At 42.5% G+C, this 14,431-nt stretch overlaps 1 protein-coding gene and 2 non-coding genes across 3 annotated transcripts; all 3 read right to left on the reverse strand.

Annotated features, from left to right (window-relative positions):
• Positions 1–1,308: 1,308 nt before the first annotated feature.
• Positions 1,309–9,323, reverse strand: LOC149278869 (solute carrier family 22 member 13-like). The gene is made up of 10 exons (XM_089501674.1): positions 8,949–9,323; positions 8,024–8,127; positions 7,424–7,578; positions 5,227–5,395; positions 4,902–5,032; positions 4,723–4,807; positions 4,175–4,389; positions 3,527–3,635; positions 1,879–2,088; positions 1,309–1,405 (listed from the first exon to the last, which is right to left on the reverse strand). Exons 1-10 carry the CDS (start codon positions 9,321–9,323, stop codon positions 1,309–1,311), a joined length of 1,650 nt encoding a protein of 549 aa, XP_089357800.1.
• Positions 9,324–10,349: 1,026 nt separating this feature from the next.
• On the reverse strand, positions 10,350–10,420 carry TRNAG-GCC (transfer RNA glycine (anticodon GCC)). Its single transcript has one exon. It is a non-coding gene; the product is annotated as a tRNA-Gly (tRNA).
• A 584-nt stretch (positions 10,421–11,004) lies between these two features.
• Positions 11,005–11,075, reverse strand: TRNAG-GCC (transfer RNA glycine (anticodon GCC)). The gene has a single exon. It is a non-coding gene; the product is annotated as a tRNA-Gly (tRNA).
• Positions 11,076–14,431: the final 3,356 nt, after the last annotated feature.

Raw genomic sequence — 14,431 nt, forward strand, 5'->3', positions numbered from 1 at the left:
ATATATATTTAGACAATTTTAGATTCACTTTTTTTTATAGAAAAATTCTTCATTCTGAGTTTTTTTTATTGCCTAGTTTCCTGTAGGAACTTCCTAAAATATTGGAATAGTTTCCAAATCAATATCAAGTTAATAAAACAGCATAAACCAGTAAATCCAGCGGATAGCTTTAAATATTTCCCCCCAAAAATAAAAAAATCCAGGTTCACGGCTGGCTTGCTCTCCTAAAACAGAAGTAATTCCAAATAATATAGCAGTGAAGATTTTCAAGAACAGATAATATATTAAAGAGACGTTAGACCTAAAATAAGCAGCCCTTAATATTGTAGTATTTCCATATTTGGAGATAGACCGTTATAATTTTTATATAATTGGGAATAAAAAATAAGACGATGGAGGCAGTCATTTTAGTTTTATAAGAGAAAATGCTTAAATTCTGGCTCAAATAATGCAGAATCAGAAGACTGTATTGGTATGCATCAAAAATTGATATATTAGGATTATAAAGAAAATGACAAAGGTATAAATCCATTTAAAAAAAATAAAAAATATGAGGCAATCATAGAAGTAACGTTTTTAAGAACATCGCTGTATATGGAACTTTTTGTATTAATGGAGTGTGAATGATACTTTTTCATAAGACCAGAACAAAAATATTCTTATTATGTCAGAATCAAATTTACCCACTAAATGCTCTAAAGACAATTAGGATTTTTGATTTGATTTTGATTTGACTTGAATATAATACAAAAATAATTATTTAATTTTATTGTAGTTATTATGTTGTTTTTTTTCTAACAGAAATGCTTGTTAGAATATTTAACTATTTCCTACCATAATTTATTATTTTTCAGACCTAAAGAGAAAAAAAAAATTGGTTGTGTTTTATCTTTAAAATTTCTTTTTTAGACATTCGTATCTTTGTATACTTATTCTTTTGTGATACAATTGTTTTATATCTTTTCTGCGCAAACTTTGGAAATTCTTTTTATTCTTGCCTATTAAAGATGTCCATTTGCATTAAAAAGACGTCTCATGAGTCCGAATCGATAGCCAACAAAGGTGCGGACCTCCACAAGACCACCAGGAGAAGTCCCTCTTCTGCTACATAATAAAAAGTTAGCATATGGGGTGGGGGTTCTTATATGTTTACGTGTCATATATAATGCTAAATAGGGTCTATAGGCGCTGTGGCAGCCATACTGACCCTCACCGCAAGTTCCGTGTAAACGTGCCAAACCTTTTTGGCGAAAATCCATTAAAATGCCAGTTTAAACTTAATTTTATCTATAATAAAGGAGAAAGACGTTATAGTCGGGTGCTTTTCTGCTTCTTTGGTTCTGGTTCTTGTTCCAGTCCATGTTCCTTTTCATTAATCAGGTATTCCTTAGGGACGCCATTGGATCTGATGAAACAAAACAAAAAATAGAGAGGATTGGGGTTTTTATATAAAAATATAGCATTCTAGCATGGAGTGCGTTGGCATTTTGTATAACGTGTCAATGTTAAAGAATATACAAGTGCCGCTTATAAACGGAGCATGAAGAACGTAGAATAGAGGTCTTCTGTTTCCAGCGTCAGGCTCGTCTGCCATGTTTTCTGGTGGAGATCCAACTATAAACCAGTTTTATGGAAATGAAATCTGAGCAATCTGAACGTTCTGCAATATTCCAGTTCTATGCCTTCTAGCGGGGCATTTGCATGTGATCCCTCAAGGAAGATTACATCGGGATCCTACAATCAGCCAAATATGAAGGTTGAACCTGGTTCCCCGGACCCCCGGCATGAGCCTCTAGTGCTAGGGATGAGCCTGAAACGGAAAGGTTTTATTATGATGGACTGGGTTCCCTCCTTGGGTCTGGAGATAGACAGCTTTACCTCTCCATCGCTGCAGCTTCATTTGTGTGGTCTTGAAGATCCTTGTTGCGAGTTTCGGGGAGTAAGAAGCAGAGGAACCCGCTGATAACAGGGCCGCTGCCGTAAATAGCCATCGGTATCGCTGGATGATACTTCCCCAGCAAGCTAATAAGGGGCGCAATAATCCCAGCTACGCGGGCTGCCATTGAGCACAGCCCCACGCCGCTCTGTCTGTACGGGAACAAAATAAAATGGTGTTATTTATTGTAAATTAATCAGAAATAACTAGACTTGTGCATTCGTATTCAGGAGAACATGAAAACGAACACGAATGTTGCGTTTTCGTTGTTCAAACCAAATACCGAATTAACTAATATGGCGATGGGTAAACATACACGAAGATTCTATATGTTCATCTCCGTCTTCGTAAATATCTCCTATCCCATCTCCCTGCCCCCCCCCCCCATACAAGTCACTGCCTCTATCCTACCTTAAGTCTTTGTAGGTTCGGAGCTCCCCAGGCCGAAGGGGACGTCAGGAGCTAAATGTCCGTAAGTGTGACTTTATTGGTCACTGGCAGGGAGCCCCTCTGGCATCAACCAATGAAGGGCAGCCGGGTTATTATTACTGTATACAGTGCTGGGGGTTATATTACTGTATACAGCGCTGGGGGGTTATATTACTGTATACAGCGCTGGGGGTTATATTACTGTATACAGCACTGGGGGGTTATTTTACTGTATACAGCGCTGGGCGTTATATTACTGTATACAGTGCTGGGGGTTATATTACTGTATACAGCGCTGGGGGGTTATATTACTGTATACAGAGCTGGGGGGTTATATTACTGTATACAGCACTGGGGGTTATATTACTGTATACAGTGCTGGGGGGTTATATTACTGTATACAGCACTGGGGGTTATATTACTGTATACAGCGCTGGGGGTTTTATTACTGTATACAGCGCTGGGAGGTTATATTACTGTATACAGCGCTGAGGGTTATATTACTGTATACAGCGTGGGGGGGTTATATTACTGTATACAGCGCTGGAGGTTATATTACTGTATACAGCGCTGGGGGTTATATTACTGTATACAGCGCTGGAGGTTATATTACTGTATACAGCGTGGGGGGTTATATTACTGTATACAGCGCTGGAGGTTATATTACTGTATACAGCGCTGGGGGTTATATTACTGTATACAGCGCTGGGGGTTATATTACTGTATACAGCGCTGGGGGTTATATTACTGTATACAGCGCTGGGGGTTATATTACTGTATACAGCGCTGGGAGGTTATATTACTGTATACAGCGCTGAGGGTTATATTACTGTATACAGCGTGGGGGGGTTATATTACTGTATACAGCGCTGGAGGTTATATTACTGTATACAGCGCTGGGGGTTATATTACTGTATACAGCGTGGGGGGTTATATTACTGTATACAGCGCTGGAGGTTATATTACTGTATACAGCGCTGGGGGTTATATTACTGTATACAGCGCTGGGGGTTATTAGTGTATACAGCGCTGGGCTTTATGCTTCATTGGATTTCCCAAGTAAAAATATATTATATATTGTATATTTCATCATAAGATGGAATATCAGAATGACAGAAAATAGAATTTCTTATTTCTTATTTAAATCTGTTTACTGCTTACCGGATCACGGTGGGGAATAACTCTGCTGCGTAGATATAACAAACGGAAAAAGAAGAGGCAATCGAAAATTTTCCGACCACAGCGAGGACCGTGATAACAACCGGCAGGTCTACAGCACAGACATAGAATAATATTATTATGTGGCATTTCATTTAATATTATAAAATGTATTTTATTATTTTTTAAGGATATATTCTGCGCAGATACAACATATTATACGAACACTAAAAGCTTCAGGCGTAGAAAAAAATGAGGCGAGCGAATGAAACACCCCGTCCCGAGGAGTAGCTAATTCCCCTCATTCATTCCCTCATCTATGGCAACTTTTAATTTCATAATCTTTCTTTCATCTCTACAATTGTCCCCTTGCAAGGAAGTTTTACTTTACTGAGGGAGAAGTAAATAAATGGCACACCCCTCCAGTAGAGGGTAATACAGTGAGGGTATTAAACATGCATGGCATAGACATACGGCTCCTGAATCTAAGACGAGACCAATGACTGATTTCAGGGGCCGAACGGGGGCCGATCTTCCGGCAGATTCTACGTTTCTATTTTATATTGGCTCTTTTGCTTTGTATAAAAATGTAGGGTAAGAGAAACCTCCTTTATGTTCTATAAGTAATTATTTCCTGAATTGAAGGCTTACCCTTGGATATCGCTGTGATAACGAGACAAACCGTCCCACCCAGCAATAAATATAATGCTTGACTTGGTTTCCTTCCAAGTATCTGAACCATGAACATGGATCCAAGACGAGCAGGAATCTCCACAGCTCCAAAAACGAGCTGCGTCAGGTAAATGTCCAACCCGAAACTCCCCACGTTCAGACTCAAGCCGTAGTAGACCAGGCTGTTCACAAACCTGCAATACAAGATTTGTATAAACTGAGACAAAAAAAGGAGATTTTTTTTATTCCTAATATCAGATTAAAAATATTTTTTTTTTTAAAGTTGTCGCTCTGTTATCCGATCCCCGATCTACTAACCCCCCGACTCCTGTGGGGAACAATAGAATGGCTCGGTCTTAATCACCCGCAGACACTCTGACTAATGAAAGTCTATGGAGGAACAGACTTCATTACCATTGCCATAAAGCATCAGCTTAGTGTGGTGTTTGTGGAAAAATCACCCCGAAAAATCACATGGCGGCCATATTGATTTCTTGTTTTTCAGTTTCTTTAAAATGTCAATTTACCATATGGAGCACATGACAGCTGTTATTTTCCTGAGATTTGGGTCCTTCAGAAGGTCTACAATGTTGCCTGATTTTGACTTTTTTTCTTCACGTATCTTCAAGAAACAAACAAACAAAAAAAAAAGACCAATACATTGCGACTTTCCATTTCTGCTACTTTTGGCTAATTGTTAACCCACCCGGTGTCACCTGGTCAAAGAGCTCATCCGAGAAAGTCTGCTTGTTCATCGAAGCTGCTTTCTGGAGGAATTTTTTAGCTTTTTCATTCTTGCCTTTAGAAACGAGCCACCGGGCAGATTCTGGAAGGACCCTGTAATGAAAAAAAAACATAGCAATTCTATGAAACAGAGCAGGCAGCCAAACCTGGGACCCTAAATGGTCTCAATTGCGCCAGATTTTCATTACATAAATGTGTACGTTTGGCCTCCAAAGCTGAGTGCCCAAGCCCATGGAACTCCACTAGGAGTTATTGATAGGAAACAAGACAATCTAGGACTGACTCACCAAATGTAGAAGAACAATATGGCAGTCGGGGCAGACCCCACGATCTGCAGCAGCCGCCAGTTACGTATTCCATAGGATACGCCGGCCAAGGCCATTAAACCAATCGCAAAGCAGACATGGCCAGAGATGGTGGCAAAGGCTCGCTTGGACGATCCTACCCATTCAGCAACTAGAATGAGGAACAAAACAATGAAAAGAGTCATCATATGGATTGATAACACTGAGAGTAAAACGTTCCTCGATCATCTAGATCAGGGGCGTCCAACATGCGGCCCGCGGGCCAAATGCGGCCCACGTGACCTCGAGGTGCGTCCCGCGTGAGATCGGCAGCCAAGATCACAAGCCCTGCTGCTTACTTGTGGGAGGGGCTATTCTCTGCTCCAGTTCTGCTTCCTCTGTGAGGAGAAAGAGGGAGGCCGCGCCCCCTGCTGAAGGCTGTGAGCGGCATTGAGAGCTGTAGAGCAGGTAAGGGAGTGGGAGAGGTTGTTTGAATGAGTACGCCTGTGAGGGAATGAATCTGTGAATGAATGAGTTTGTGTGTATGTGATAGCATGGATGTGTAAGTGCTGGAACCTAGGCATGATGGGACTGTGATTGCTGTTAGCAATCACACTCCTATAATGCCAAGTCAGCCAGTACATGCTGAAACCTGGCTAGCTGCCCCCTTGTGTATTGATGCTGCCAGCAGTATGTGGTCTGCACTTACAGCCACCCTGTACCAGCATGTACTGGCTGACTTGGGATGATAGGAGTGTGATTGCTAACATCTAACAGCAATCTGCTAACAGCAATCACAGTCACATTATGCCTAGGTTCCAGCATTTACTGGTTGCCTGGGTATAAAAAGAGTTTGTTTGCTGTTAGCAATCACACTCCTATCATGCCAAGTCATATTGTTGTGTTACTTTTAATAAAAGTGTGGTTAACACTAAAATTGGACAAAAAATACTGGTACAGCCAACCAGTACATGCTGGAATCTGGGTATGCCTGAGATTGCTGTTAACAATCATAATATATATTTTTTTTGTACAATTTTGGTGTGTGACTTACTTTTATTAAAAGTGTGTGTGTGTGTGGGGGGTCACTTTCAGTTTCGGCTAAGTGAACCCTGAATTTTAGGTTTTGGTCCAGAATTTTCATTATAGTGCATCTCTAGAATAAATAGAAGTATTTCATTTTAACTTATCCAGAATCCTGAATTTGTAGTCACAAAACTTTCTAGGCCCAGAAATCAGTGAGAGGAAAAGTAAAGGTTTTGTGTCATTTACTTTCTTATCTTATTAAAGGCCATATTTTCTCACAGTGAGAAATGAGTGCGGCCCTCGCACGTATACAATTCTGATGAAGTGGCCCACTGCAGAAAAAACTTGGACGCCCCTGATCTAGATTGATGGATGACATGGATTAGTTTATCGCTTCGAACAGACCAAACATGAGTGATTGTCAATATACTCAACGTTTGTCCCAGGGTCCCACTGCTCGGTGCTCTGCTTCTTACTGTTCGAGGCATTATTAAATATAATAATAATTACTCCTTCCACGTCTCATTCTTAGAGATGGTTGAAACGTATCCGTATTCTAAAAAGGGTGGAAAATCCCACTGCCCTGCAGCCATTTTTCAGGTTACTTGTGTCCAAGGGAATCTGTACTCAGAGTTCACAATCCAGGAAACAAGTCATGGGTAATGTCTCCTCACCATGCATCTCGTATGCCATCTGTGACCATGTTTCTTACCATATGCCCCTATACCCGACCCCACAAATTTACCACCAGTATGTATCTGTGACTTTTGCCACTGACCTTTTGGAGCTGCCCAACTATTCGCTTGGACCCTGTGGGTCTTGGACCATAGCACTCTTCAAACATTACATCTTGGGCTCTAGGGCCTATAGCTAGAGCCTATGGAGCCGTTGCACGGATTGCGACTTCAGTGACTTTCACTGGCCTTGAGGTTCCCAAAAAGGAGTGAAATCTTATTTTCTCCCAGCTTTATGAATTATAAAGTATAATGGGTACCAATGGAGGTAGTTAGAGCTACTAGCAATAAAACCTAGAAGTAGTGTTACGCTTCAGGTAGCTCTCCAGAAACCCCCACGATCCCTAGGTCTCATCTTAAGTAAAAATGGAATAGCTGAGGATGATGGGAATTGTAGTTCCCGTTCTGCCTTACCTAAACGTACCTGTGTCGCATCTTACCTAACACAAGATTGTTTATTAGGAGTCCAGACACGGCCATCCCGACCACACATCGCAGGGCCGTGTAGATGTAAAAATGCGTAGAGAAAGCTGCTCCGACCCCAAAGGCCAACTGCAGTAACATGGATATTAATATCACTGAACGCCGGCCGATCCTTTAAAATATAAACTGTCTTAAGCTTCTGTTACATATACACAGAACCCCAAAAACCCATATATTAAACCATTCTGTGACCAAGACCAGCTTCATTAAGGAATCATCATGGGGCGTAATTCTAAAAAATGTAATGTTTTGCATTTTAACATCATACGCTACAGGGGTATATACATTTTAGCTGCAGTTTTGTTAATTTTTTAATTGAGTTTGATTGTCTGCTTGTACAGCGCCATCTTGTTTTTTAAGCTCCGCCCCTATCTGCCCGGTGTGTGTTCTCATCACGCCATGGCACTGCCAGGTGATATTCTTATATCAAAAGCCTTCAAAATAAGTGAGTTCATGCTTTATACTTTTAAATAAACATGTATCTATGGGGAAAAAATCCCCCAAAACAGCAAAATTGTATACATTTTTGTTTCAAGGTAAATAGCCTCATTTCGTACCTGTCTCCCAAAGGCCCAAAAATAATGGATCCTATAAGGAGACCCAACATGTATATGGACTGGGATATGTCATTCTCCTCTTTTCTGTGACAAACCAGATCGAACTAAAAGAAATGAAAGATCTGAATTATTTAGGAGTACATAGAGAGTGGAAATGTGGATTGGATTGTGCCATCAACTCTAAATAAATGATGGATGTGGCGTACGTCATTAATGATATAATTCTGCATCACGAAACAGATATGAAAACATATTCTCACCTTTCTGTATTTGGACATTTGGAATGCCAAAGGGGCAGCCATCTTTTTTTCCCATCACTCCCTTTTTTTTAATTACTGTATTATAATTGCTTGTCATTTAATTTACAACTTGAGAGATCATTGAGCCTTGTTTATGCAACACTTAACAACCTTATCTCATAAACAAGCATATCTACTCACAGGAACACAGAATCAGCCGTCAGGTCGGCCCTATTCGGCCCCCGTCTACTCTGCCCAGTTTCTCCTGCTGTAAAGACTGAAACCTTAATCAGTCGTTGGTCTCGTCTTAGATTCAGGATCCGTATGCCGATCCCATGCATGGGACTTAATGTCTAACACGAAATTATAGTAACACAGAGCACACAGCCTAAAATATGGGCGCACCTATATTTGGTGAGGACGTACATTAAAAAATAAAAAGAGAATATAACCTACCGAATTGGAAAAGTTGTAAAAAAGCTGTGACAAGACATGAAAATGCAACAAATATGAAGAAAAAAATAAATATTTGTAGGTCATAAAACGTTAAAAAAAAATGGAATTCTTTTAGTAACCCTGATCTGATCTAAAAAATGTTCAATGTTTATAATGCCCTTATGCTGCACTTGGCAGTTGATCAATGGAAGGTATTATTAGAGGAAATCCCCCGGCAAACGTTTACAAACCTCTGTAACCAGTGTTGATTTTTGCTCTGACGTGTCGTACACCCATCCACTCCGACACTTTTCCGTGTTGTTTAGTCCGTAACGCTCGATCCATTCGATATCCCAATCAACAGGGGTATACATGAGGCATTGCTCGTAAGATCCGTCGGCGGTTTTTGGAATAGTAAGGTTCAAATGCTGTTCTTCGGTCAAATTGGAGTTTTTCTCCAGGATCCAGGCGGTATCGCAGTGATGGGGCACCGAGATGCCCATAAAAACCTGCGCGAACATGTGGAAGGCATTGAAGAAGCTGAGGACGCACAGCATCAGCACCAAACTTATTTGGAACCGGCCAAATTCCCCCACATTTTTTAGGATCTCCCCGAAATCTGTCATTGCGACCCGGTTGAAAGTTGCCGTGGAAGAGCCGGCACAGACAGTGTGGAATTAATGTTTAAACTCAGTGCATGAACCAGTTCCGATGAGACAAAGTCTAATATTCCACTGTGTTCATTATGCTGGGAATGACTGTTCCTGCTTCACAACGTGAGACGTAGTCCCTGAATATATTAGGGCTGCTGCTTACTGGTTAACCTCATTGTACATTAACACCCCATATGGATCATGGCGGACGGTTGAGGGACCCCCATTACATTAGAGACGGGGCAGGTAGAATTGGGATGGACATTAAACCAAAAGCTCCAAAGGCACCAATGATGTCTTCGAGCCGTATCCCATCTTGGTGATAGTGGGGTCCACGCACAGACATTTTGGGGGTGAATCTAAGACGAGACCAAGGACTGATTGAGACAGGCAGACTAGATGGGGGCCGAATGGGGCCGATCTTCCTGCAAAATCTATGCTTCTAGTCTGAAGAGGGAGATGAGCTGCATCTTCAACTCACCCTAAACTATGAAGGGCCAACCATGGAAAGTTTCTTCTGAGCCGGACCTGTATAATGTATAATTCATAGACGGACGGGTTTTGGATGAATGAAACTATCATATGTTAGGACTCTTAAATGAATAGGCCTGACTTTAATGCAATACTATTTATGAGATGTTTAGAGCTTCCTTTCTAATTTATTGCTTCGTTGTCATGGATACTGACTTTTTCTCCTAAACGCGCCGGGAGGAGAGTATTTGTTCCAAATTTTTTGAGGTTCTCCTGTTTTTGATAATCAGGTCCCCAGTAATTTTAAATGAGAACTAAACTCTACCCCTGATGCCCAAGTAGCCCAGCTCACAGAAACCCTCCACGGGAGGTCAACCAAGGGACCTCAGTGACTTACCCCTACTTACCTACAATTTGGTTTTTAAAGCTCTGTTGATATGGTTTCTCTCTATTAGCGAATAAAAGTTTCCAGTTTGGCAAGAGATCCACTTCCAAAGTTAGTTTCAGAGACCAGCAGAAAAATAATCTTGCATTGGCCGGGAATCGAACCCGGGCCTCCCGCGTGGCAGGCGAGAATTCTACCACTGAACCACCAATGCGCAGATGTTGGAGGTTTTTGAACAGCTGACTGCGTTTCTGCCGGAGACCTCCGTTTCCACATCCGTGCACACGTGTTACAACTGCTGTCAGACATCTGTGAAGGGGGATAGTGTTACAGTCCCAAGAAGAGGCCATAATCTAAAACTAGAGAGTCAGTGGCTTAGAAGTAATGTGAGAAAGTGTTACTTTAATAAGACGGTGGTAGATACATGGAATAGCCCCCAGTAGAAGTGGTAGAGGTTAATATGGTGAGGGAATTTTAACATATATGGGATAGGCGTATGGCTCCTGAATCTAAGACGAGACCAACGACTGATTAAGGTTTGATTCTTTACAGCAGGAATTTGGTAGACTAGATGGGCTGAATTGGCCTTATCTGCTGGGAAACGGTTTCCACTTAAAAAGTTCATTTTAGGTTAATAGATGTAAAACAGGGGGTGTCAAACTGTGGCCCTCCAGCTGCTGCAGGACTACATCTCCCATACTCCTCAGCCAGCCCCTTAGCTGAAGGAGCATTATGGGAGATGTAGTCCTGCAGCAGCTGGAGGGCCGCAGTTTGAGAACCCCTGATGTAAAAGAATCCTGCATTGGCCGGGAATCGAACCCGGGCCTCCCGCGTGGCAGGCGAGAATTCTACCACTGAACCACCAATGCCCAGATGTTGAGTGCTTCTGAACAGCTGACCTTGTGTTTGCCAGAGGCATCGGCTGCCACACGTCACATCTGTGCACACGTGTTACAACTGCTGTCAGACATCTGTGAAGGGGGATAGTGTTACAGCCCCCATTCCGGCTCTTTACAAGCAAGATCACGACGAGAAGGGGTAGCTAGGAGATTCTCCCTCTTGCAGCTATGGGCTGCAACTCCTATCATACTAAGCCATGCCTGGCTGTGCATCATGTGAATTGTAGTCCTCAGCCCCTGAAATGCTGCAAGCGTTACCTGGTAGAAAACGAGGTGGGAAAAAGAACACGAAGCAGAGTGATGAGTGTTGCTGATGGACTCACAACTCCTACGATCCACAGCAGGTGACGTAGATACAGATAATGGATCAGGAGTTTCTCATTTTATGTCTGACTTTTGTATCAATAATTAGATTAATGAAAACACTTTTAATACCGAATACATCGCGCATGTAACCTGATACAGGAATCACGACAATGGGGGGGGTTGTCGAGAGAATATTTGGGGGATTTGAGGGACCGGTAAGAAAATTCATACAGACGCACACTCCCCCGTCACTACACCTCCATACCTAGGAGCTCTATGGCTCCGGCTACCCGGGACACTCCTTGCGGGATGCGGGCAGGAAGTCCCAATTACATCAGTGGGCAGTAACAATGACATCAGTGGGCGGTCCTACTGACATCAGTGGGACCTTCTACGTGCATCCCGCACTGGGGGGCTCCAAGTAGCACCAGAAGGTTCCCAGGTATGTAAAGCAGTGGAAAAAAAACCACACAAATTTGGCTACTCACATTACTATTAAATCAGATAAAAATATGGAGGAGTCGGCTCCAGACTGTGTGACCCTCAGAATCTACCCCCTGAGATTGGGGTTAAAAACCCCAAAACCCTTCAAGAAGACTCACCAGGTGTGAGAAGACCCCAGCAAGTTTCTCATCCATTTCCCACCCTTCCTTCTGCATAGTTAATAAACATTAACACCCGGCACTAACAGAACAGATGTCACTGAGTAATATTAGTTATTGATTGACTAACTGGCGGCTACCTGAACTCTGGAACGTAAAGGGCTGGCTGGGGCAGCGGGACGGGGTGTAGAGCCAGGTTTGCCGATGCCTAGCGCTGGGGTCAAACTCTAATTAATAGAAACGAACAAAAGCGACCTTTCTGTAACCCTCGGTAACACAACTGATCCCAACTATTCACAGAGCAGCAAATTCAGGGAAACGTAACACATTTTTGTGCTTTTTTTTTGGTGGGAAATCACTTCTTGTCACCAGCGGAGGGCCAGCAACCCCCAAGCCACCGGCCCTAAATAGACCATATTCTCACCAACATGTTTACCAAATTGGACAGCATTGAAAGTGCCGTTAAAGGCGCAGCGTCCAGCAGGGGTCTGCTTGTAATGTAAATTATTATTGTTTATTGTTTTATATAGCGCCATCATATTCCATAGCGCTGTAAATGTTGCCTAACCCGTACTCCCAACATTTAAAATGGGAAAAAGGCACTTTTAGGGGCCTAGGGGCAGGGCTCTGGGCCTGGGAAAAAAGGTCGGCCCTGACACTTTACGTCCGACAGCCACCTAATGACATAACCACAGCCGACGGCTGAATACGACCGGTTACCGTTACATTTCCATGAGCATGTAGGGTAACCGCATCGGCCATGTTTTCCAGGGCACGTATGTTTTTTTTACATATTGCTTACCAGCCCAGATAAAATGCTGCCCTGCAGTATGGGGGATGTATAGACTTATGCAATGAAACCAATTAATAAGTTATACATCCTCCATACTGCAGGGCAGCATTTTATCTTGGCCGTATCAGCAATATGTAAAAAGTACCATATTTGTTCTGGAAAACATGGCCGACGTGGTATTTGCCCGGCGTGCCAGATGGCCCGTCCGAGTCTGCTCTGGGAGCTAATTTCAACTATTTATTTAACTGATTAAGGCATTTTTAAATATAGTGTATTTTTATTACATTGTATTTTTCTGTTTCTATACTTATTTTTTATATATATTTCATTATAATTTATTGGTTTGATTATTTATATCACCATCACATTCCCCAGAGCTGCACAATTGTATTATGTATTACGTGTTATTTCACCCCATTCTCTTTTTTTTCTTATTGGACCCTCATTTCTGACAATTGCCCCCTGACTGGATTCTCACAAATTCCAAATGCCCCTTGAAGTTAAAATCCAAGTTTTCAGAGGAGGACTCGTACACCGTAAGCTTTGTGGCTTTTTTGGACAGGGTGGATTAACAATGGGGCATTTGTTCCAGGACCCCCGTCCCCCGATGGCAAGGGCCCCCACTTGTTGCAGTGCTACGTATTTGCCGGTGCTACACGGCAGAAAGACATTACCTGTTGCACTGGGTGATGTGGGAACACAGATTGGAGTCAAGATGGTGCTGTAAAGCCTCAAACCTTAATCAGTCGTTGGTCTCGTCTTCAAGAGCCATATGCCTATCCTATGCTAAAATTCCCTCACTGTATTCGCCTCTACCACTTCTGCTGGGAGCCCGCTCCACTTATCTACCACCCTCTCAGTAAAGATAAATCTCCTTACATGACATTTAAGCTTCTGATTCTCTAGTTTTAGGGCAAATGGCTACTCTGTTCCAGAGGCAATTAACAAAAGCTAACCTTTTTCTACAGTAACAAGGTCATTAGCCTACGACCCAAGTGCCCGTTTCGTTTGGTCAGTCCCTCCTTGGAACCCAAATACATCTGTAACTCTTTCCTCCCCGGATGTCGCTTCCCACTCAGCTTAACGTGTTTTTTTTTTTAATTGACAAAATTGTTTTTGTAAGAAGTAAATCCAAACAACTCGTTGTCTCCGGGCACAATGGACTCCGGTTTATTTCAGTGCACAGATAGCGCGAGCGCGTGGATGGTTATGCTTTCTGACAGGATGACAAGTAATATAATGCGGCGTCCGTCGCTCTAGGCCAACGTTAGTAAGTAAACCAGACAGCGAGCGGCGAAAGTCCAGAGCCAACAGAAATAATGGCTCATTCACTCAGGGAAAAGCGCTGACTCGGCAACGGCACAGACTCAGCCATTCAGTCCAAGGCCAACAATCCGTACCAACCCGATACATTCGGCTGAAAGTTACAATGTGTCGCTAACGGAACTCAGCTTGTGGGTTATTCAGGCGATCTCTGTAAGGGTGGTGGGGCAGGAGAAGACAGAAAACCTCAGATTGTGAATAGAGTGTAAGCTCTCAAGACCAGGACCCTCTTCTCCTGCTGTACCAGCAGTTCTTATGTGCCAAAGTTTATTGAATTTTGTAATTTTCAATGTTTTCATCCA

This window comes from Sceloporus occidentalis, unplaced genomic scaffold (genome assembly GCF_023333645.1).
Source record: "Sceloporus occidentalis isolate IW3139 unplaced genomic scaffold, rSceOcc1.0.p SCAF_178, whole genome shotgun sequence".
Lineage (NCBI taxonomy): Eukaryota > Metazoa > Chordata > Lepidosauria > Squamata > Phrynosomatidae > Sceloporus > Sceloporus occidentalis.

Bases quoted from the DNA above. Each gene is read 5' to 3' on its own strand.
- LOC149278869 (XM_089501674.1), bottom strand. From the start codon at position 9,323: ATGACAGATTTCGGGGAGATCCTAAAAAATGTGGGGGAATTTGGCCGG. The intron at 5,396-7,423 runs GTAAGATGCGAC...TCCTCATTCTAG, and splicing joins AATAAACAATCTTGTGTTAG to TTGCTGAATGGGTAGGATCG. The intron at 5,033-5,226 runs GTGAGTCAGTCC...TTTTCATTACAG, and splicing joins ATATTGTTCTTCTACATTTG to GGTCCTTCCAGAATCTGCCC.